This window comes from Tachypleus tridentatus, chromosome 6 (assembly GCF_004210375.1).
Source record: "Tachypleus tridentatus isolate NWPU-2018 chromosome 6, ASM421037v1, whole genome shotgun sequence".
Lineage (NCBI taxonomy): Eukaryota > Metazoa > Arthropoda > Merostomata > Xiphosura > Limulidae > Tachypleus > Tachypleus tridentatus.
Window position 1 is genome coordinate 118340590 of NC_134830.1, and position 25064 is coordinate 118365653.

Genomic DNA, 25064 nt, shown 5'->3' on the forward strand with positions numbered 1-25064 from the left:
CTGTCCTCTCAACGTATTTTAATGAAATTAACTTTAACAAGTACGTTATAATTTATAGTTCTATATTATCCACGTTGTTGTTACTGTGTTCACATACCTATTGTTATTAATTGTGCATACTGACGGAACTCCATGTATGTAAACCATACCATAAAAATTCTAAATGTATTTCCACTATAGTGAAGTGTAGAGAAATACCTTAATGATACTTTAAATCAAAAGAAAAAACATACAGATCTGTAGAGAAGAAAGAAGAGGTTAAACGATCAGAACTGCTTCCTAAAAGGAAGAGAACTGTCAGTACCATCCGTCATCTACAGTCATGTGAAAAAGTTAGGACATCCTATGAAAGCCTGTGTATTTGTGTTACATTTTTGGATATACAGATATTTAATCTCAATTTTAACAAAACTGAGAGATTATACGAATATAACTAAACAATTAAAACTGAAGAAAAGACTTTTCAAGATCTTCTGTAAATGTAATTATACAAAAATGCATATTCTAACTGAGGAAAAAGTTTGGACACCCCCACATTTATTCCCACTTAAAATGGCTCAACTCAAACAGAGGTGTATCACACCAGGTGCACATGATTAGAAGATCGTTACTCAGCATTTTGAATGAGGCTTGCCCTATTTAAACCTCGGACATTTAGTTTGGTGTGCTCCTGACTGTTGTAGTGAGAGTGAGCCCCACTTTTGGTCCCTGTAATACTGCCATTCGTATTCGTGATATCCTACGTTTAGGGGCGATCCTAATTGTGAAACACCCTGCTTGGATACACGTGTTGTTTTCTTCGTGTTCTCCACCTCGTCCTGCTTTGTCCAAGCAATTTTGTCGTATATAGCTTCCCTGCAGTTTAGGAGTGTTTTTGTGAGTGTGTGTGTGCGCGCGCGTACGTACTGAGAAGGTCGGAATGGCTACGGCCATCCGGTCGTACTCTGCTCAGCTGCGGTCCATCCACCTTGTGGTGCCCGCGGCCTTGCTACCCTCCTCGGTTATAGACGCTTTGAACGCTGCTGTCGGGGATAGCCATGTGGAATGTTTGAAACATTTTGGCAACGGGCGTTATGCGGTGACGCTGGGAACCAGATAATCTGCCTGGATATGAAGATGCCGATTCCCAAGTTTATCACCATGAACGGCTTCGTGGTCATGGTCAACTACCCGGGCATGCGGCGGCTGTGTCGCTGCTGTGGTCTCGACGGCCACCTGTCAACCGCGTGCCAGACATGCGGGGGCGGTAGCTCTTTCTCCCGCGTCGTCTGCAGCGGCTGTGGGTGGGGTTCCCGAGGGGGTGCCTGTCCCAGCGGCGGCCGTGTTAGGATAGGGAACGTCTCCGTCCTCTGAGGGGGGGCCACGTCTCGCTCGCCCTGGGCATGGAGGCTGCGTCCTCTGGGGTGGTGGGTAGCGCTTTTGGTGCTGTTCGCGTGGGGTGCCTCTGAGGAGGCTTCGGCCCTTCCTTTTGAACCCTGGTTTGGTTGGGGCCCCTGTGGGGGTTCAGGACGGACCGGTGACCCTGCGGCGTCCCCAGTCTCCCTGGAGGCTCAGGCCTCCCTGTCGGATGATGTGGGGGTTGGGGCTGTGTGGGCGCCCACGATCCTGCCACCCCTGGAAGTGTTGGGGTTGGTCCCTCTGACAAGGGTCCTGCCCTCCTGTTCGGAATGGGTCAGTGGGGTTGATGGGTACTCCGAGAAGCCCCTGGCTTCCCCTGCTAGCGCTGCAGCGGCTGGGGGTTCTGAGGGACACCCGGCACTGACTCTGGGGATGGTGGATATTTCGGCCCCCTCCCGAGGCCGTGCAGGCGCCGACTTCGACACTGGACGAGCTGCTGTCACCCAGTTTGTTTGCCAATTTTTTGGAATTCCTCGGTCTTTCCTGTCTCTCTGGACTGAGCGAGGCCAGTGGGGAGGTGCGGGGGCCTTGCAGCCTCGTTTTGTTCCCGGACTTGGGTTTGGATTTCCTTGTTGTGCAGCGGCGGTGGTCGGATGTCGGCGGCCGCTGCTGCGAAGAGGGGTGGGGTCGGGTAGTTTCAAGAGGCCGCACAGCCCCCTGCCTCCGTCTACTCTGTCTAAGCAGCAGCGTCACTGATTTCTCCCCTCTGATTGGTTGATGGGTTTTTCTTGCCTTACTTTAAACATCCAGGGGATGCGTAGGGTTGCTAAGCAATTCTACGCGTTCTCCCTCTTCAACCCCTTTGCGGTTGAAGTTATATTTTTGCAAGAGACCCATTTTACCTCTCGGAGGGACCATTTTTCCTTTTCTTCCCGTTACCCTGTTCGTGCCTTCTGGTCGTTTGGCACTACACGTTTGGGTGGGATGGGGTCCTCTTTTACCCGCATTTTAATGGGACCATCCTCGCGTCCCCTAATGTTGCTGAGGGGCGGGTGGTGTACGTTGATGTTGTCGCTGGGGGTCGTAAGATTCGGCTTGTCAATGTCTATACATCTGCCCGTTCTGGGGAAAGGGTGGCTTTCTTCTCGGGCTTGGACAGGTTCATGGTTTCACAGGTCGATATCATCCTTGGTGGCGACTTCAACTTCGTCTTGGATCCTCACCTCGACAAGATACTTTTTCTGGTGATCAGTATACACTGTCTCTGCGAGCGGTGCTGTCGGATTTCGCCTTTTCCGATGTCTGGCGTGCGCTGCATGGGTCTGCTTTTGTGGCTACTTGGATCGGTCAGCGCGTTTCTTGTCGCTTTGACAGGTTCTATGTGACACCTGGCCTTCAGCATAGCCTCGGCAGGACTGCTGTTCATCGGGTTGGGGATGTCTCGTTTCATGTGTCTGACCATCGGGCGCTTCTCACCACATTCCGGGATTTTGTCCCAATTTTTAGGGGCTTTAGTGTGTGGAGGCTCAACGTCTCCCTTCTTGCCGAGGATGAGGTTGGAGCCGATTTGCTTGCCCTTCTTTGAAAGCATTGTTCTGTCGAGTCTGTCACCGGGTCTTGGTGGGCGAGTCTCCTCCTTGCTGAGTCAAGCTGGCGTGTGCCTTTCGCGGACCCGCCGCCTGGCCTTGCGGGACAAGCAGGACACCTTGGCTGCCTTGCTTCGTGGCGGACCGACGGATAGCTGGATCCTCTCGATCATTGAGACACTACGTCGGGAAATAGATTTGGACTATTCCAAACTATTCCGTGCTGCGAGCGTCTTTAGTCTGATCGAATCACTCGATCCCAGAACTACCACTAGAGTTCTGCTATGCAAGGCACGGGAGATGGCTAAGACCAGACACATCTCCAGTCTGGTGTTGGAGAATGGTCAATCGTCATCTGACATCGTCATCTGGGAGGAAAAAAACCGAGTAATGTCATCCCACAACCCTTCCTTTCACGACAAACTGTTGAAACCCGTCAGTTTGGGTGAGTGTTTGTCGGCCATTTGGTTCATGCCGCTTGGTAAGTGTCCTGGGCCAGATGGACTGCCAGTGGAATTTTACAACCACGTGTTGCATGTTGTTGGACCCTCTTTCGTCAAACTTTTTAACGACTGTCTGACTGTGGGGTCTCTGCCACCGGGAACGCTGGATGGGCTAATTAAACTTATCTGTAAGGATCCCAACCAATCTTAAGATCTTTCCTCGTAGCGACCCATTTCTCTCCTGAATGTGGATGCAAAATTATTTCTCAGGTCCTATGTGCCTGTTTGGGTTCAGTCATGCCTTCCTTGGTCTGCTGCACTCAGACTTGTGGCGTGTGGAGCAGAAGTATCCAACGAAATCTGGTGCTTCTCAGGGACCTGTTCCACTACATCACGGATCGGGATATCCTTGCTGTCTTTATGTCCCTCGATCAGAGCAAAGCTTTTGATCAATTTCACCATGGATTTCTGTGGTTCATTCCGGAGAGGTGTGGCTTTCCTCCAGATTTTGTCCAGTACGTGCAGGCCACGTACGCGACTGCTTCGAACAGGCTCTTGGTTAATGGGTACCTGACGTCTTCCTCTCGCATATTGCAGGGAGTTCGTCAGGGCTGCCCGTTGTTCCCTTCACTTTACGCGTTAGTTATCGAGTGCCTGCTCTCTCATCTGTACCACTCCATCTCTGTGCGTGGCCTCCAGATGCCGTGGGAAGGGGGGGTTCGTGCGTGACGTATGTCGCGCTTGCAGACGATGTGAACCTGTTCCTTGAGAACTTCACATCGTTAGGTTCAGCGCTGGCCATCGTCCATCGTTACTCTTGAGCCAGTGCTGCCCAGCTGAATGTTTCCAAGTCTCGGGCGCGGGGATTTGGCAAATGGGCCACGTCTGCCGACTCCCCATTTGCTCTGGATTGGACCCCTTCCCGGTTCACTTGCTTCGGGGTTCGTTTTCTCGCGAGCCCTGGGGCTGCTTGGGAAGGGGTGGTTCAGTGTGTTGGTTCGGCTGTGCTCGATTACCGCTACTGCCCTTTTTAACCTGTTTGGTAGGGCAGAAGTGGTGAGGAGGAGGATCCTACCCTTGGTGTAGTACCTGTCCTTCCTCTGGATGACTGCACTGCTCGAAATGCCTTCCTGCGGGGTGGCAAGCCTGAGGCAGTGTGTCGGCTCTCCTTGACGCTGCCGCCTCGCAGGGGTGGTCTTGGCATCCCATGTATTCGGACCCAGTCTCTTTCCCTCTTCCTGTCTACTACCTTTCGCTGTCTGTCTTTGGAGGGTCACCCCTGTTGCTACCTCGCGAGATTCTTGGTTGGCACGGGGGCGCAGGCTCTTTGGTATTCCTTTGGGCCTGTAAACACCTATGTGTTTCGACCCTCCTTCTTTGTATGTCGACTTTGCTGCGGCGATCCGGAGGTGTCGTCCCGTGTCTGCCTACGTACCGACGGACTCCCGTTCCCTCTACCGCCTGCTGGTCCCCGAATGTACCCACATGATCGAGCGACACCACCCTGCTCTGCCGTGAGTCGTTGTTTGGGGCCGCATTGCGTTGCACCATGTTGATAGCTACCTCCAGGCTTCCAACTGGCGTGTGGTGCATAACATCCTGCCGGTAAGGGAGCGTTCGTACATCTTCAACGCTTGTGGGACTGAGTTGTGTCCAGTGTGTCACACTCAGGTGGAGTCTGTCTTGCACAGGTTGGTCCTCTGTCTGATGGCGGATATCTGGGAAAGGGTTGCTCGTCTCTTACTGGTCACGCCGCTCTCGACTGAGACCATACTGTACCATGTACCATTTCCTGTTCCAAGCCACCTGGCCTTTTCTTTTCAGTATACCATCACCGTCTTTAAGTACGTCATCTGGCTTGCTCGGAACAACTTGATCTTCGAGCATGCGCCAGTGTCGTACTTTTCGATACTTGGAAGGGCCAGATATAGGCAGTTACTCCGCCTTGAGGCGGACTATCAGCACCTAGGTTCCGGAACGTTTTACAATCTCTGGCGGCCGGACGTCTCTCCTCTTTGTGCGTTGGTGGGGGGTCGGGTGGAGATCGGATTCTGAGCAGCCCTGCCTCTGCTCCTCTCTCGCTCCATGTTTTTTGTATTTATTAATGTTTGTATGCATTATTTTTTCATTTATATATTACTGTTTATTTATATTTAATGTTTTCTTCTCATTGTATATATTACTGTTTGTTTATATTCTCTTCAAAACAAGAAATGCAAAAGGGATATTTTTGTTATTTTAAAGAGAAATATATGTAATGACGTTACAAGCTCAGAGTATGTGATGTTACACGTGTTAAGGCACTGATTGTTAGACCAAAATGACAATAAAAGTTGTGCACTTTGAAAACGGAGGAAAACATCGGATTTTTCGCCAAAACGCATGCGTGTCCAATAAATTTGTTTGAGAGATCTGCATGTTCTGCAAGTGCAACATGTGCAAAATCTCTATAAAAGTGACGGGTTCTCGGTTTCCATAGCTCAGTGTTAAGCCACCGACACGCAATACAGTTACGCCAAGACTGACTGAAGCACAACGCAACAACGCCATTGGTCGCTTGGAAGCAGGCGAATCTCGATCAGATGTTGCCAGAGCTGTGAATGTCTACACAAGCACCATCACAAGGCTATGGAATCGTCACCAACAACATGGATCAACTCGTGACCGTCCACAACCTGGCAGACCTCCTGTGACCACGCCCGCACAAGATCGCAACATCCGGTTACGTCACCTTTAGGATAGGACCACCACTGCGACGTCTACTGCCTCAACCATACCAGGGCTGCGTAGGATTTCCGATCAGACCGTACGCAACCGTCTACGAGATGCAGGAATCCGACCTCGACGTCCAGTCAGAGGCGTCGTCCTCACCCACAACATCGTGAAGCACGGCTGCAGTGGACTCGGGCACATTGGGTATGGCCTCATCGACGATGGAGGCATGTTTGGTTTAGCGATGAATCACGTTTTATGCTTCGTAGGCGGGATGGAAGGACCCGTGTTTACCGTCGCCGAGGTGAACGTTTTGCAGCAAACTGTGTGCAGGATGTTGACAGATTTGGTGGTGACAGCGTCATGATGTGGGCTGCCATCGCCTACAATGCCAGAACAGACCTTTTGCACATTCGAGGGAATCTTACAGCTCAACGATACGTCGACGAGATTCTTAGGCCCCATGTGCAACCCATCATGGTGAACGTCAACGACGTTTTTCAACATGAAAACTCCCGTCCTCACACAGCCCGACTCACCACTGTCTTCTTGAGACACCAACATCAACGTTCTTCCCTGGCCCTCCAGATCACCAGATTTAAACCCCATCGAACATCTTTGGGACGAGTTGGACCGACGTCTGCGACGGCGACAACCTCAACCGCAGACTCTATTTCAGCGTGCAGCAGCTTTGCAGGCTGAGTGGACAGCCATTTCACAGGATATGATTCGTCATCTCATCGCTTCCATGGGCAGGAAATGCCAAGTAGTTATTGATGCTCACGGGGGGCATACTCGTTATTGACGTTGAGTGACATTAAACTTCACCTAGTGAGCGTGGTCTTCGCCTTTGCAGACTTTGGATGTTCAGCAGTGAATGTGCAAAGTTTCACACATGTCATACAGAACTACCCGGAAGAAACTTATTAACAATTTGCCTTATATTTTGCCTTTTGCGTTTTTTTTTTTTTGAAGAGTATATTTCATGTTTTCTTCATTTTGTATGTTACTCTTTGTATATATTTAATGTTTTTTCATTTGTATATATTACTGTTTGTATATATTTAATGTTTTTCATTTGTATATATTCATGGTTTTCGCTTTACATAATTCATGTCTTGCCTTTTGTACTGTTTTATTTGTTGTACATTTAGAGTCAAAATTAGAGCAAAAGAGCTGTTTGAGGCCTTCAGAAAGAAAATTGTAGCAGCTTATGAGTCTGATAAGGGATTTAAAAAGATCCCTAAAGATTTTGAAATCAGCCATTCCACTGTCCGGAAAATAGTTAACAAGTGGAGGGCTTTCAAAACAACTGCCAACATGCCCAGGTCTGGTCGTCCAAACAAGTTCACCCCGAGATCAGGCCGCAAGATGCTGAAAGAGGTCTCCAACCACCCTAACATGTCATCATGGGACCTACAGCAGGCTCTGGCTACTGTTGATGTAAAAGTGCATACCTCTACAATCAGAAAAAGACTGCACAAGTGTAACTTGCATGGGAGGTGTGCAAGGAGGAAACCTTTGCTCTCTAAGAGAAACATCAAGGCCAGACTGAAGTTTGCCAGAGAGAATGTAGACAAAGACTTCTGGAATAATGTTCTTTGGACAGATGAGTCAAAAATTGAATTATTTGGACACCAGAACAGAGGACATTGTTTGGCGAAAACTAAATACAGCATTACAGGAAAAGAACCTCATACCAACTGTGAAGCATAGAGGTGGAAGTGTCATGGTTTAGGGCTGCTTTGCTGCAGCAGGACCTGGACAGTTCAAAATCCTAGAATCCACCATGAATTCTACTGTATATCAAAGGGTGCTTGAGGATCATGTGAGACCATCTGTACGAAAATTAAAGCTGAAGCGGAACTGGACCCTGCAACACGACAATGACCCACAACATACCGGTAAATCCACCAAGGACTGGCTGAAAACTAAGAAATGGAGAGTTCTGGAATGGCCGAGTCAAAGCCCAGATCTTAATCCCATTGAGATGCTGTGGGGTGACTTGAAACGGGCTGTACATGCAAGAAACCCCTCAAACATCTCACAGCTGAAAGAATTCTGCATTGAGGAGTGGGGCAAACGTTCTTCAAACCGATGTCAAAGACTGGTAGATGGCTACAGAAAGCGTATCACTGCAGTCATTTCAGCCCTAGCTATTAGGGGGTAGGGTGTCCTATCTTTTTCCTCAGTTAGAATATGCATTTTTGTAGAATTACATTTACAGAAGATCTTGAAAAGTCTTTTCTTCAGTTTTAATTGTTTAGTTATATTCCTATAATCTCTCAGTATTGTTGAAATTGAGATTAAATATCTATATATCCAAACATGTTACAAAAATACACAGACTTTCATAGGGTGTCCTAACTTTTTTATATGACTGTATGTTGCTACTCTTAACCGTTGTTGTTTGTTAGTAAGCACAAAGCTACAAAAAGGGATATCTGTGCTCTGCCCATCACGGGTATCGAAACCCGGTTTCCAGCAGTATAAGTCCGTAGATATACCGAAGTGCCACTGGAGGGGGGAGTATTCTTAACCGAGTAGCAAGATTGACTGTCACTTTTAGAATACGTCTGCAGTTGAAAGTCTGCTTTTGATGTGTTTTTCTTCTATTGTTTCTGTAAGTGTCGTGGCGCATGATTAACCATAAAATACAACTCCCAGTCGTTATCTATCGAAAGTAAATTCTTGGAAACTTACTATTTTATTTTCTATATCACCAGAAATCCCCGCAATACTTAATTTGAACGTGTGGTTCAGAAAATACTGTTAGGTTTGGTTTGTTCTAAATTTCGCGCAAAGCTACACCGGCTCTATCTGGGCTAGCCGTTTCTAATTTAGCAGGGTGAGACTAGAGGGAAGGCAGCTAGTCATCACCACCCACCGCAAACTCTTTGGCTACTTTTATCCCAATGAATAGTGGGATTGACCACGGCTGAAAGGGCGAGCATGTTTGGTGTGACTGGGATTCCAACCCGCGACCCTCGAATTACGAGTCGACTGCCTTAACCACCTGGCCATGCCAGGCATACTGTTAGGAGGTTAAGAAAAAAGTTGTATAATAATAATAGGAAATATTCTTCAGTTCGATTAATTTATTGCAATTGTGTTTTTAATAATTTTTATCCGCGTGGAAAAGAAGCGTTTCATGTTAAAATCACCATGCCAGCTATTCAGTCAAAAGTAACAGTCCGTGTTGTAGGATTAATTTACTTTGTTTTCTGAAGTCAGCTATTACTGATATATATCTCGTGAGATAGAAACTGATTTGAAATAGAAGTCGACCTTTGAGATATTTCGTTTATTTAGTGGCCGAGTATGGGTCGAAAATTAGCGTGCTGAACTTTGAACTTAAGGGTCCATGGTTTGCGTTCTGTTGCAGAAAAGAAAACGCATTCCACGCTTTAGAGCCTTATAGTCGTTACAAGATTGACAGTCATAGTCTCACTATTTAGCCAAACCCAAGTACTGGCCGTGGATTCTGTTGACTGATAGCTGCCTTCCCTCTATTCTGCCCTGCATGGCCAGGTGGTTAAGTCGCTTGACTCACAATTTGAAAGTCGCGGGTTCTAATCCTCGTCTCATCAAGCATGCCCTCTCAGCTGTGAGGTCGTTGTAAAGTAACGATAAATCCCACTCTTCGTTGGTAAAAGAAGAGACGAAGAAATGGTGGTGGGTGATGATGACTAAATGCCTTACCCCTAGTTTTACACTGCTAAATTATGGACGGGTAGCGTAGATAGCCCTCGTGTATCTTTGGCGAAATTCAGAATAAACCAAACCCTGTAGTCAACAATTTAAGATTAGTAATATGTAAGTGTAGATAGTTCTCTGTACGACTATATAACGAAAATTTTCGAACAAACCATTTCTTTACTTCTGTTAATCTTATAACATAATTGTTCTGAAAGTAAGAACAAAAACAGACTTTTTCCTCCCTGTAATCATCAAAGCCTTTCAGATAAAAAGCTAAAACCTTTGTTCAGTGACATGTAACGCTTGTAAACGTTTTATTTCATCACGGAAGTTCTTTCATTCTTATTAGCTTTTTGTCTTTTTCTGAAAGTTAGACGATCCTGCCATGGATTAATTTAATACTCTATCAAATTTCCATTGACTGTCGTATTTGTACATTATACTTGTAAGTTAATCTGTTGCAAAGAATTTTCGTCTTTTCTAATTTTCTTGCTTTGAAGATTGTTTAATATTGTGCGTATAATTTTTTATAAGTATCAGAAATAGAACTGTTCATCTTATCCATGGTATTAACTTATATTTGTGCCAAATTGTTTTTTCATATTCAATAATACCATAACTTCCTTTTTTATCGTCCCAAATCTTAAAACGTCTTCCACGTAAAATATATTTATTTATTATATTTTCAAGTAGGCGTTTTATATATTGTTCGTATGAATCGTATTAATATTAAAAAATATTTTCATTTCATTCTACGTTTTGTTTTTCATAGTTTCTATGCTTGTAGCATCTAGTGTTCTTAAATCGATATCTAAGATTCTAAGACGGGCGTATTTTTAAGGACCTTATCTGCCAGCTGCTTCAATTGTTGACATTTTACTTTCAGGCTAACCATCTCAGCCAGGAAACTGGCTGTTTGGTGAGCTTAAATCCACTTTATTTGATGCCTAAGAGCTTGCTGTCGATGTAACATACAGGAAAATACTTTCAGAGCCACCCGTCTTCTTCGTGTCATAAATATCAGGCGACTTTTAAAGTTTCCCATGCCTCTGACGTGTACATGTACTTCACATTTATGCGTATGTTTAGAATGATATTTGACCAGACAAATTCCACTATCCATTCTCTCCTTGTCTACGGTAAATTATCCATTTCTTAACACGTTCTGTCTTTGTTTGATCTATTATCTGCATTAATATTTGTTGCCTGCATATGTATTGGCTTATCTGCTTATTTGTTCGGTCGTCTATCTCATCTGTTGATTTATCTACTTGATATGTTGGCTTATGTATTGGTTTATCTGCTTACCTGTTTGGACGTCTGTCTCATCTGTTGGCTTATCTAGTTCATCTGTTAGCTTATGTATTGGTTTATCTGCTTACCTGTTTGGACGTCTATCTCATCTGTTGGCTTATCTAGTTCATCTGTTAGCTTATGTACTGGTTTATCTGCTTACCTGTTTGGACGTCTATCTCATCTGTTGGCTTATATATTGGTTTATCTGCTTACCTGTTTGGACGTCTATCTCATCTATTGGCTTATGTAGCTCATCTGTTAGTTTATGTAGTTAATCTGTTGACTTACCTGACTTATTTAGTGGTTTATCTAGTTAACTTAGTTCATCTATTGGCTTACCACACTTATATAGTGGTTTATCTAGTTCATATCTAGCTCATACCTTGGCTTATACGGCTTATGTAGTGGTTTATGTAATTCATCTATTGGCTTATATAGTTCATCTGGTTCATCTATTAGCTACCCTAACTTAATTAACGACTTATTTTGCTTTTTTTTTTCTTGTAATTGTTATTGTATACATCCTGGATAATTTAGTGTTAATACTTTAAACAAACAATAAAAACATAGTTGCATATCCTACGAAAAAAATAATCTTAATCAATGTGTATGATGTACTGGGGGAACAAATTATTTGTCTCAAGATCGAACAATTGCTTATCTATTATCACTAAAATTGCTGTAACGAAATATGATTTTATAATCGATAGAGAATGCCTTTAAGGTGTTTAAAAATCTGTAATTTTATATCATACTAAAGTTACTAATTTAATTCTCTGGTTACAGACAATGTTAGATGTCATCACATGGGCTAAGAGATTGACGCCCCTTTTAATGATACTGTTTGTGGACTTCGTATTTTCATGACGTATGGTTGTTATACATTCATAGCTATCCGGATATTATAAGATTTTTTTTTTACTCGTTTCTCAAAATATTTACTCCTTTAGAAGCTTTCGTTAAAACATATTTTATCTGAACTTTTAATATATTCTCTGTGTTACTTACATCAGTTCAAAGTGTTTCCTCTATCATTCGCTATTAAACAAGAACGTTGTATCACACTAAGAGAGGGGTTTTGATGAGTATCATATCCTCATCTAAGTCGAGTCTTGTCACACTATTTTGTTAGTTTCAATACACCGGATACAGATATCTACTTGTCTCCTCATCCTCGGTTACATCATTGTATCAATATGAAACACTGGATACAAATGTCGTTTCTCTAAGTTGCCTTAGTTACATCACTGTATCAGTTTCAGTACACTGAACAAAGATGTCTTCTCCTAATCTAAGTTGTCGTAGTTACATCATTGTAACAGTTTCAGTACACTGAACAAAGATGTCTTCTCCTAATCTAAGTTGTCGTAGTTACATCATTGTAACAGTTTCAGTACACTGAACAAAGATGTCTTCTCCTAATCTAAGTTGTCTTAGTTACATCAATGTATAAGTTTCTGTACACCGAACAAAGATGTCGTCTCCTAATCTAAGTTGCCTGGGTTACATCATTATATCAGTTTCGAAACATCGGATAATAATTCCAGGGCCAACTACACCAAGACATTAACTTTTTCCCAGGTGATTTTGCTGACTTACTCGATGTTACATGTTATACAATTCACTCACTAGGGTGAATAAAGTTTTCACGAAGGAAATCCGAGCTTTGCTTGAGAAAAAGCCGGCGCTAACTTTACAATTGTGACTAATGTTTCTCGAATGCACCATCGACAACCCGAAAAATTCTCATTCTTGCTACTTGAGACTCACTTGACGATAAGATATAAAATATGTCAGCTATAGTTCACTGTTATAACTGATTGCTTTCTAGTCTCCTTGGAAACATTGATTCATTCAATCCCATCTTTCCATGCAAGGCCTAACGATACTTCAGGAAAATCTTTCCTTCTGCTAGTTTATTCTTGACGTCGTTAGGGGTCTATTCTAGCTCCCAGAGCAACTTATCAATTCATTTTCATGAAACTACTGGGAACCAGAACACATGGCCTGACGTGCCGACGTCCACAATGGAAGATTGAAGACTCTATTTATTGATTGGGGACAGATTGAATATGTTTACTTGCTGGTTTCCATTATATTGCTTTCAATCCTCTGTTTCAGAAAATCGCTTTTATCTCTTATCGATAGTGTACTCTGTTCTTGTTGTTTTTTTCTCGTGTCTTTTATTTCACGTCTATTCGTTTTTAATGGCTGTTAGACGGTCATTAAAGAAGATAGGGCGCCTTTCAAGGATGCTTTTAACAATTTCACAATAAAATTTCTTATCAACTGAAGTTTTATTGTTCATTTTTAATGTTTCTAGAATATTTTCTTTTTTTCGCACTTTTTATTTTCTGGGGTTCAACAACATCCAGGAAACCTAATCCCCCCCCCCAAATGTCATTGGATTCATCGTTGTCATTTCTCATACATCAGTTGCTTATTTCTTACCTGAATCTTCTGAGCCAGTTGTTGTTATTATTAGTTTCAGAGGAATTGTTTTTTTTCGAAACGAAGCACCAGATACACACGCTCGCCACAGTTTCTACCTGAGTTTGTCAATACACAACAAATAGGTACACCTATGTTTTTACTTGTGTATTTAGTTTCCAACCTTTGAGGTCGTTACCAACCAAAAATTTAAAGTAGAATGGAAACGTGGAGCCTTCCCATTAATTGTGTCTTTATAAATTGTTCCTACGTCATGAATGATGCTAGAAGGAGTAAAGAATGTGTACAATACTAGATGAGTTGATGATTCAGGGGTAATATGATGACATAAAGATAAATAATCTGTTGGACGTTGTTTATGTTTATTTCACTAGTCCTTAATAATAATAATAATAATAATAAATAATCCAACAGATTATTTATCTTTATTTCACTAGTCCTTACTGTTACACAACAGACGCTGTAGTAATATATATATATATACCTTAAAACGTTTATTAATCGTATTGCAAACAGTGTAAAGTCACAATCTTCTGGTTAATATAAGCCTGGTATAGTGTTTTAAGTTATTTCATTGTCTTGGTTAAATGCGGTAGTAGCCAGACATGTTGCGCTATAGACGATCTGATTCCACAGCTCCATAAAGACGTTTTTTCAACGGTTTTTGTGGCGAGTTTATTCGATACAGATGGACGAGAAGACTTCTTGTACATGAACACGTCTACTATTTTATTTAAGATAGGCACAATCCGAATAATCCACTAAACCTTTTATCTTACCTTTCTCACGACCTCTTATTTTAGCGTCACCTGTAATATCACTTAATGAGGCGCGCCCGTAGTTCGTTTTTTACATTACCTTTAAAAATCAGAACAAATAAATAATATAAGGTGAATCTACTTTGCCTTAATTAAATAGATAAAGTTTTCTAAATTTGAAATGCTATCAATTTAAACTCAGTTTTTTAAAACTGAGACTGTATTTTCATCACCTATACCACGGCTTTTGTTTTCTTTTGGAAAATGAAAAATGTTTTGAATATTTGTCACAAATTTTAAATGTTTAAAAGCTTAGATATTTGTATCAGGATTATAGGGAAAAAAATGTCGACTTTATCAGAATAAATAAGTCTTAGGGAAATGAAAACTTAATACGTTTAAAGTAAAGTTTTGCATCCCATGAAATTATGACAAAGTACATTACGTATGCAGAATGTGAAATCAACAGAAAAATAAAAATGAAACACGAGAACTTCAAAGGAAAGAAATCGTGTTTTCGCTAAAATGGAAAACTAACTTTTTTTAACTTGCATGAATATAAAGCACATTCAGTTAAAAAAAGAATCACCAAATTTAGGCTTTTTTGTTTGTTTAAAAAATGGATTGCCACAGCGATTACTTTAGTTGTAGAAAGATGGGAGAGAGAGAGAGGTGGGGGGGGGTAAAGTGGATAAAGACACGTCTAGATATGGAAGAGACTTGTGCTATATCGTATAGCGTTACTGTCTACAGGCTTAATCTTTCTATACTGACTTTCCCATCACTCTCTTGTCAGTTGTAGTTCAGAAATTTAGGAATCTACTCCGTATTATTCCTTCCACGCTGTGGAACCTTTATAAGATGCTATGTCAGCCGGGCTTTGTTGCCATGGCAACGAGAATCCGGAATGCCTCTACAAAGCTGCTTCTTGAATGAAAAACACCTACAAAGTTAAATATATATATATATGTATGTATGTATGAAAATGGGTTACTTAAATAAAGTTAAGGCGTATGTGTGTAAAGAACTCCATCACTTTTGGACGACTACATAGTTTCTAGACAAAGTTTGTTTTACCGGAAAGCACTTCGTAAGTGTTAAGTGCTTTGTATAGAGTTTTTTGCGTCATCCAAAGATTTTTTTTCCATTAAATACATACTTAGTTTTTGTTTTGTTTCTCAGTCCAACAAGTTAGTGTTGACCGTTCTAGTTCAAAGTTATGTATTCGTACAGTTCGAACAGTAATAAATGAAACAAAAAAACATATAAACTAAATATTCATCATACAGACTATGCCAAAGCAAACAGATGACGTGACACGCCATCGCACAAACTCTACAAACGAATCAGAAAACTAAACGTCATCGTACAAACTCCACAAACCAAACAGATAACGTGACACGCTGTTGTACAAACTCGACAAACGAATCATATAAAACGATACGTCATCGTACAAACTCCACAAACCAAACAGAAACGTGACAAGCTGTTGTACAAACTCTACAAATGAATTAGATAAAACGAAACGCCATCATACAAACTCCACAAACTAAACAGATAACATGACACGCTGTTGTACAAACTAGACAAACGAATCAGATAAAACGATACATCATCGTACAAACTACGCAAACGAAACAGACAACATGACACGTTATTATACGAACTTGACAAACGAATCAGATAAGGCGATACGTGATCGTACAAACTCCACAAACCGAATAAATAAAGTAACTGAACATCACACAATCTGTACAAAAACACAAAAGGATAACGCAGTTCATGTGCTCCTGAGTTAGATTTTTACGCTATAATTTATACTATAACGTATATAATAATTTCGGTATTGTAAAACTTCTACAGTCCACCAAATTGTTTTAGCCCAAAATCACATTGTTTCATCTGCTCTGTCCATCCACCGCAGGGAATTGAACTCCTATTTTAGTATTGTAAGTCCGCGACCAATAGAAGAACGAAATTTTTATTATGTTGTGTTTTTTTATTATTGTTATTTTAGTAATCATACTGTCGGAAGGGCTTAAACGTGGGCTATCAGGGTTCACTAAATGTGTTTCAAAATGTAAATGTTATATCAAGTCTTAGCTTGTCACCGTTATTGCTATTAAAGCGACAAAAAATCCCTTTAGCAGTATATAACCATAAGATAATTTGCTGGTAACGTTGAAGGTCTATATTAAATTCTGTATTGATAAAACAAATGTTTCTGATACGAATATTATATACACCCCCCTTTCTTTTTTTTTTGCAGTCGATCAAAGAAAAGATTTGGGATTTTCTATTCAATCGATGAACGTATGTAGCGTATGCGTATTATAGATAGTCATACCAGTATTAGTGAGATAATAAAATTAACAGATTTGGAATTATGTTGTGTTTTCAGAATTATGGTTCACGGAAATAACGGTTTCGAATAATTTGGATAACTTGACGTGTGGCTAAACCAATTGGAACACGAGGCAAAGTAGGCCTAAATATTTATGCCCGCCATTGAGTAGCTAAGCAAGGATATTAGAGATTAGAGAAGATTTACTTAGAAGCTTTAGACGTGTCTGTTTGACAAGAGCTAAAGTTTCAGCTGAAGAGTTTGTCACGTTTCGATTAAATGAAACCGTTGTTGTGAGTGTCGCTCCTACATACAACAGTTCCGTATTTAGTCCCGATCTATCATGGCGAAACCGTGGTTGTGTGTGTCGCTTCTACATACCACACTATCTTAGTGTCACGTTCTATCTTGGTGAAATCATTGTTGTGAGTATGGTTCCTTCATACAACAGTTCCTTACTTTGTCAAGTTCTATCTAGTGATGCTCTAGTGTGTTTTATTTCCTTTTGGAAAATGCCATAAGGGGCCCAGCATGGCCAGGTCGTTAAGGCACTCCACTCGTAATCCGAGGGTCGCGGGTTCGAATTCTCGTCACACCATACATGCTCGCCCTTTGAGCCGTGAGGACATTATAATGTGACGGTCAATCCAACCTTTTGTTGGTAAAAGAGCAGCCCAAGAGTTGGCGGTGGGTGGTGATGACTAGCTGCCTTCCCTCTAGCCTTACACTGCTAAACTAGAGACGGCTAGCACAGATAGCTTTGTGCGAAATTCGAAACAAACCAAACCTTGCCATAAGGTATTCTGATCTTTCTTATTTTACACCTCGGCATCGCATAACCCTATTCTTTAAGTAACAAAGCGCTACAGTGTCATAGTGTGTTGTCTATCAGTTTCTGGTCCGATGCTTTTAATGATAGTTTCTCAGTCAGTTGCTATCGAAATCAGGTTTTATTACTTCGGTCGTTCATGTATGTATTTATAAAGTTTGTTGGCTGTCCTGTGAGTATAGATAAGATCAAATCGCTTAAATTCGGTTTGATCTTTTATGACTGTTTTAAAACGTGTTCACACCGATGCGACATATTTATGAATAAAGACAGGTCGCTGTTCTTTGAATGACTTTTTGTTTTGTTTTCATAGGTTATGTTGACGTAAATCTGATACGATCGGTAACTTTTTTTCATATTGTTTCTCAGTATTACTTTCGAATAAAGAGAAGAATTCGAAACAGCAAGACACTATATTGAACTAGATTTGTCAGCAAGACACTATATTGAACTAGATTTATCTCTAGAGTGCTTTAAACCTAGCCCCTCGCTAGTACAGCGGTAAGTCTACGGATTTACAACGCTAAAATCAGGGTTTCGATTCCTCTCGGTGGGCTCTGCAGATAGCCCGATGTGGTTTTGCTGTAAGAAAACAAACGCACTTTCAACCTCAGCTTATACACGTCGCATTTGTTCATCGTCTTTTTTTCAATGAATCCAACCCGGTGTTAACTTACATTTATGAAAAACTGGTTTATGTTAATAGTATGTTTTTCCTTTGTTTTGCTTCTTTAAGTTTTTTTTTTTTTCTCTCTCTTCTGAGATTAAAAAGTTTCTGGCAGCTAATTATACTTGACAGTAGCGCCTCTGTGCGGTAAAGCGAGTTCTTATAGAATTAGGGACGGCAGTGACGCAAGCTGTTACAGCAGAACGTAACCCACAACTAATATGACAGCTGTTTGGTTGAGCGTGTGTACAGAGCGCTGACCACATCTGTATGTAGACCGCTGCTCGACACTGGTCGTTCAGTAAGCTGTTTCTTTCAGTGTGCTGTGACCCTTTTGTAAACGTTCACGCGGAGTTTAATGATGGATAAACAGCACCAGCTAATCCCTTTTACCCATCACTGGACTGTTCTGTAGACATGAACAGAACTGACAAAGTGAGTCCTTGTTGTTATTGCTTTCTACTAAACTTTCAATGCTAACATTTTATTAACAATATAGCGGTTATGTTACTATCCAAATTATACTGTCCTGTATATAAAGTTCAAAGGGTTCAAGATATTTGTTTTTTCCCGTAATGTAAATATTATGCAAAATATATAATTAGGTTTAGAATGTTTAAGTTATATTGGAAAACAAAAGGCTGAAGTTCATCAAGTTATTTTACGTTACAGATTGCTTACTGACATATATGTTGTAGTAGTTATGTTGGTTTTACACGTTCACATACTTTGCGGTTGCATTATGTTGCTTGGAAGTTTGTTCATGAGTGCATTATTTTGAAGAAATATTTACGTTATCCGGGCCGTTCTCGTTTACGTACAATATTTACACTGGCTTATATCCTAACCGAAATGTCCCCAGTGGGTCAGCGGTAAGTTTATGGGTGTACAACGCTTAAAAGTGGGGGGTTCGATTCCAATGGATGGAACTCACTGAGTTAGCTTTGTGGTAAGAAACCACGACCTATTATACATGTGGTTAATAAATGGCTTTCAGTTTTTGTTGTTTCCAGTCTCATATTGAAATTTTCAGATAATTAAGTAACTTGTTTTAAGGTCAGATTAATTGCGTTGGTGGTGGGGATCTTGTTTTAAGTTCAGGTTAGTTGTGTTGGTGGTGGGGATCCTGTTTTAAGTTCAGGTTAGTTGTGTTGGTGGTGGGGATCCTGTTTTAAGTTCAGGTTAGTTGTGTTGGTGGTGGGGATCCTGTTTTAAGTTCAGGTTAGTTCTGTTGGCGGTGGGGATCCTGTTTTAAGTTCAGGTTAATTACGTTGGTGGTGGGGATCTTGTTTTAAGTTCAGGTTAGTTGTGTTGGTGGTGGGGATCCTGTTTTATGTTCAGGTTAGTTCTGTTGGCGGTGGGGATCCTGTTTTAAGTTCAGGTTAGTTCTGTTGGCGGTGGAGATCCTGTTTTAAGTTCAGGTTAGTTGTGTTGGTGGTGGGAATCATGTTTTAAGTTCAGGTTAGTTGTGTTGGTGGTGGGAATCCTGTTTTAAGTTCAGGTTAGTTGTGTTGGTGGTGGGGATCCTGTTTTAATTTCAGGTTAGTTGTGTTGGTGGTGGGGATCCTGTTTTAAGTTCAGGTTAGTTGTGTTGGTGGTGGGGATCCTGTTTTAAGTTCAGGTTAGTTCTGTTGGCAGTGGGGATCCTGTTTTAAGTTCAGGTTGCGTTGGTGGTGGGGATCTTGTTTTAAGTTCAGGTTAGTTGTGTTGGTGGTGGGGATCCTGTTTTAAGTTCAGGTTAGTTCTGTGGGCGGTGGGGATCCTGTTTTAAGTTCAGGTTAGTTCTGTGGGTGGGGAGGAACTTGTTTTAAGTTCAGGTTAGTTGTGTTGGTGGTGGAGATCCTGTTTTAAGTTCAGGTTTGTTGTGTTGTTGGTGGGGATCATTGTTATCTAATTCTTCCCTGGTAAACGTCTCAGTTTCACTCCAACAAACTCCATTTTCGATTACTGATCCTGCAATCCATACCTTGTGAAATTGGATCACATTTCTGTTTATATGTTTCTAATTCTACATCTACAGATGTGTCTACTTTCATGTGATAACTAAAACGACAGTTGAAAAGAAAAAGGGAAAGCATCAGGTATATAGTTTTTGAAATAAACGAACCCTATAGCATAGGATATATAGTTTCTCATGTGATGAAACTAGAAAGGCAAGTTCATTGACAAGCCAAACGCAGTATATCATATTAGTTACTATCAACTAGACTTAATGTGAGTTAAGCCTAAATTTTACACTCTAAACAACTATTTTCCCCTGGGTTTTTCAAACGAAAATCCTTTTTTTTATTATAACTTTCTCTTTCATCGATTATGCCGAAACATTAGACGCATCGGAGTTGTGTAGTTTTCTAGTTTTATTAAAGGTTTAATTAGTTTCGTATATCAGTAAAGTTTAATCAATATTACAAAATAATTTTCCATGTTAGTCTTTAGAGTATCAGTTGGAGACGAGAAGGACTATACGGTAGGTTTCTTTAATTGTCACTACGAGTATTAATTTTATCTAATGTTAGTGAGCAAAATTTCGAGATTTGTTCAACATTACAGAACTTAGTCTTGCCCGCTTTTTAAGGTTCCCGTTACATGTGATTGTTAATGAATGCCTCCTGTCTGGAGCCGTATCTCTCAAACAACTTTCATAACAGTTCCTAAGCAAGTAAACCTGTTTCTAAAACCTTGAAGTTACTCGAGGGCTATCTTCTTTAGCCCACCCTGGTTTAGCAGTGACACCACCCACAGAAACGTATCTGCATGACTTTCTTCTTAGGTTTTTCTAGTTGTTAAATATTTTAGCCTAATTATATTTTAATATTTTAACATTCGTAACTTCTATAAATTTTATCCATTTGTAAATTATTTTAGAAAATTATTTTTCTACCTGAGTTATACATTTTATTTATTTATTTATTTTTTTGTCTACCGAATATACATCAGTTCAGAGATTAAAACGTTACACTGGGGAACAGGCCTTGTCAAAGGTTCAGAGAAGCCCCGGCGACTTTTATCTTTTGAAGCTGTATTAGGGAAACTACATAATGTTACGATACTTACACATTTTAATGTTAGTATGATTACATATTGGTGGGCATGGCACGGCCAGGTGGTTAAGGCACTCGACTCGTAATCCAAGGGTACCGGGTTCGAATTCCCTTCATACTAAATATGCTCGCCCTTTAAGCCATGGGGCGTTATATGTGACGGTCAATCCCACTTTTCATTGGTAAAAGAGTAGCCCAAGAGTTGGCGGTGGGTGGTGATGACTAGCTGCCTTCCCTCTAGTCTTACACTGCTAAATTAGGAACGGCTAGCACAGATAGCCCTCAAGTAGCTTTGTGCGAAATTCAAAACAAACAAACAAACAAACAAGATTTGTTAGAGACGAGAAAAACACCGAACCTCGTGTCCTAACTGTTTTCGTATATACAGAACGAAAGGGGAATTATTAGCTACACGAAAGCCCCCCCCCCTGTTTTTCCCGAGGCGTATACGTATCGAGTGGACACATGATAAGAAAATTTCAAAGGATTATTACTTCTCATTTGTTATAAGGCACCAGTTTAATTAATTTGTCATGGCTTATGATGGACAGAATGATAGTCATATATCTACCTAAAAGGCACGAGTAGTAGACGATAAACGGCAGTAGGATTTAAACCCCTACGCTATATCGAATTAATTCTAGTTCTAACTATCTTCAGCTTGTTGTTCGCTGACTTATTCGTGGAATTCGGAAGTTCGCACAGGAGAGAAACGAACTAACAATAATGAATATTAACTGATAACAAAATAACTTCGTCTCTTCTTTCTACATTCGCTGATAAACTAAAATATCAAACAGTATATCAACTGAACATTAATTAAAACGGCTGTAAGGAACGGAAAAATAAATGTACGAAGTGAAGATCATCAGGTCAAATTACTGACTTTTTTTTTAGCAGTTATTTTTTTAATTAAAATTTTATCGTACTTGCACCAATGTTTGTTTTGTTTTTTGAATTTCGCGCAAAGTCACTCGAGGGCTATCTGCGCTAGCCGTCCCCAATTTAGCAGTGTAAGACTAGAGGGAAGGCAGCTAGTCATCATCACCCACCGCCAACTCTTGGGCTACTCTTTACCAACGAATAGTGGGATTGACCGTCACATTATAACGCCCCCACGGCTGAAAGAGCGAGCATGTTTGGCGCGACGGGGATGCGAACCCGCGACCCTCAGATTACGAGTCGCACGCCTTAACACGCTTAGCTATGCTGGGCCATGACTCTAACAAAACTAACGACACTGAATTTCAAAGAAAATATACACTCTTCTATCAATTTGCACAATTCGTTATTTTTTATTTCATATAAACTGTAATTGTGCCTTCAACAAATAAATGAGAAATTTTGTTACACGACAAAATATGATTCGCTGCTAGAAGGTTCGCTGTGAAAACTGGAGTTCTTCTGTGCGTATAATAAATAACGACCCCTAGCTGTTAGTGAGATTAATTGATATGTTAATGTGTTTTGTTTTGTTTTTGCTTTGTTTATATCTTTATGCGAATGTGCGTGACATGTAATGTTAAGAGGTAACTTTATAACCAAACACTTTATGGATGTACAAGCAACGTGGTGCATAAATAATTTAGAAAAATGTCTTTCTAAAGCTTTGGAGAGGGAGGCTAGCACGCCCTGGTGGGGGAGGTTCAGTTCCCATCACCAAACATGTCAGTCCTTTAGGGTTCCTGTCAAGAATACAACAGACCAAGTAGCCAATCCCACGTGTAGATAAGATTAAGGTCGAAAGAAGAAAAACTTATGGAGGGATCTAGACTCCATGGAGAGTTGGAGGGACAAGATGAAGTTCTAATAACTCAGTCCCACCTGTTAATTTGAGCCGGTAGTAATAAGCTATTCTTTTTCCCTCAACTATATATGAGTGTATCGTGGTTGAAAAGCTTGAAAGGGAATTATATTGGTTGTCACATATCACGGTTAAGAAATTTGAAAGGGAATTAATTGCATTGGTTTTAACATGTCATGGTTGATAATCTTGAAAGGTATTATATTGGATGTAACATGTCATGGTTGATAAGCTTGAAAGGTATTAATTATATTGGTTGTAACATGTCTTCAGTTTTGTTATAAAATTGAGTGACGACATCAAGGTAAAGGAAGCGCTGATATCGAGAGTATGAATATAATAAGAACATATACCAGTCGGCGGTTTTATTTAGAGACGAAACTTTACGAGTTATATTCCAGTTGCATGAAATATGATGTTTCTATTATACGTCTAAAACACGATCAGTTTCTTCAGAAAACAACGATAAGGCAAATTTATTTTATAATTATTATGTTCTCAGTGTTTCTCTTCTGACACGTGTTTGGAAGCTGCGTACAAACACGCACATGTGGGGTACTAGATGCACGTGATCTCGAGATTTTTTACCTTGGAGTATTGTTTTGAAGTTTTTATAACGTCACGAAGAAAAAAACTGACGAAAAAAAAAGACAGACAAGATATAGTTTATAAGTTTATAGTTTATATAATTTCTCATAAAACATAAGATTGTTCGTTTATAAAACTATTTTTTATGTTTGTAGATCCGATAGACAGGATTCATAAATACCACATTTATTATCTTCTATTCTCTGCTAACACATCGCTAGGCCCGTGTCAATATGAAGTTGTAAAACATACCATGTTAAACTTAGGAAACAAGACAAATCATTTGTAGTAATGGACCTGCAAGTGGCAGTAACTATTTGTCTAATCTTCTGACGGGTATTTCCCACGCCGGAAATTGGGTCCCTGCACGATACAGACAACAGTGTAATGAATAGCTTGGACTGTTTCTGGCACGCGCTGCTTCCCGTTGTTGATAACGGACATACAATGATACTGACTGCTGTATGCCCGTTACTTCCCAGCACCGACGAAAACAACGACACTCATACGTTCGTTCAATAATATAAGACTATATATATATATATATCCTAGTGAGGAAGAAATTGATGAAACTTTAATTGGAATAAAAGGATAAAAACTCGAAGCATCGTCACAGAGTTAGACGTAGGAGCATAGTGCCGGATAGTCAGTACTAAAAACATATCAGTAGAAGTTGTTTGTTTTTTTCTTTTTTTCTGTTGCTCAGCCCAGTTCAGTGAACGAATGTCACGTGTAAGAAAGAACTGAACCTTTCTTAAAAGCCAGCTTTCTACAGTACAGGGAGTGACCGACAGCCTTACCCTTTTCCAAACAGCTAGTTCTGGGCGTTTTTATAGCTGACAAAAACGATCGATTTGCCGTTATTGTTCGATCTTCTGACAGGGCTGCTGGAGCACGTTACGAACTGCACGAGCCACTAAGCTCCTGCTGTTTTAATTTTATTTTATTTTTTTAGTGAACGTGACTATACTATGAGCGTGTTTTTCCACGATAACATTTGGAACGGGAGGGAATAGGCATTTTTATGAGTATTCCATTACCACTATAGAGGGCTGATGACAGGAAATAATTGCTTTGGATGAAGAACAATGGGTTCTAAATTGGTTATTCCTTTCCTCTACACCCATGGCTAGCTTGCACAATTTTAACAGAGCACCCAGTAAGCATCATAGTTCGTTACTGTCTTGTAATGGGTGAAACAGTTGAACGATCACAGTGAGAGTTCCGATGTATACTTCCCTCGTAGCTTCGCTGTTTGTAATGACGTGTAGTTAAGTCCAAGTCATTACGTCTACTGTGGCAAAGCAAGTTTGGCCTGATAGTTAGCGACCCCGCACTGTGAATTCTGGAGCTCAGGAGTTCGCGGCAAAAAACTCGTTCCGCACTTTGTGGTCGTGCGTTTCTGTGCACTATAAGAGTAATAGTCAGTGAAGACAAGAGTTGGTTGTGGATGCTGTTGAATAGCTGTTTTCCCTTTTATATCTTTCAGTTCAATGTTATGGGCTTTT

The 25064-nt window shown here is 40.8% G+C and overlaps 1 protein-coding gene across 5 annotated transcripts in view; it reads left to right on the plus strand.

Annotated features, from left to right (window-relative positions):
• Window positions 1–25064, plus strand: part of LOC143253420 (uncharacterized) — a 240221-nt gene that overhangs the window by 141725 nt on the left and 73432 nt on the right. Inside the window, exon 1 of one of the 5 annotated variants that reach the window (XM_076507286.1) lies at window positions 18319–18558. The exons of the other annotated variants lie outside the window; for them this stretch is intronic. Coding sequence (XP_076363401.1) covers window positions 18541–18558 — 18 coding nt within the window. The 5' untranslated portion in view covers window positions 18319–18540. Of the gene's footprint in view, window positions 1–18318; window positions 18559–25064 lie in introns of those variants that run through there. 5 annotated transcript variants of the gene reach the window in all.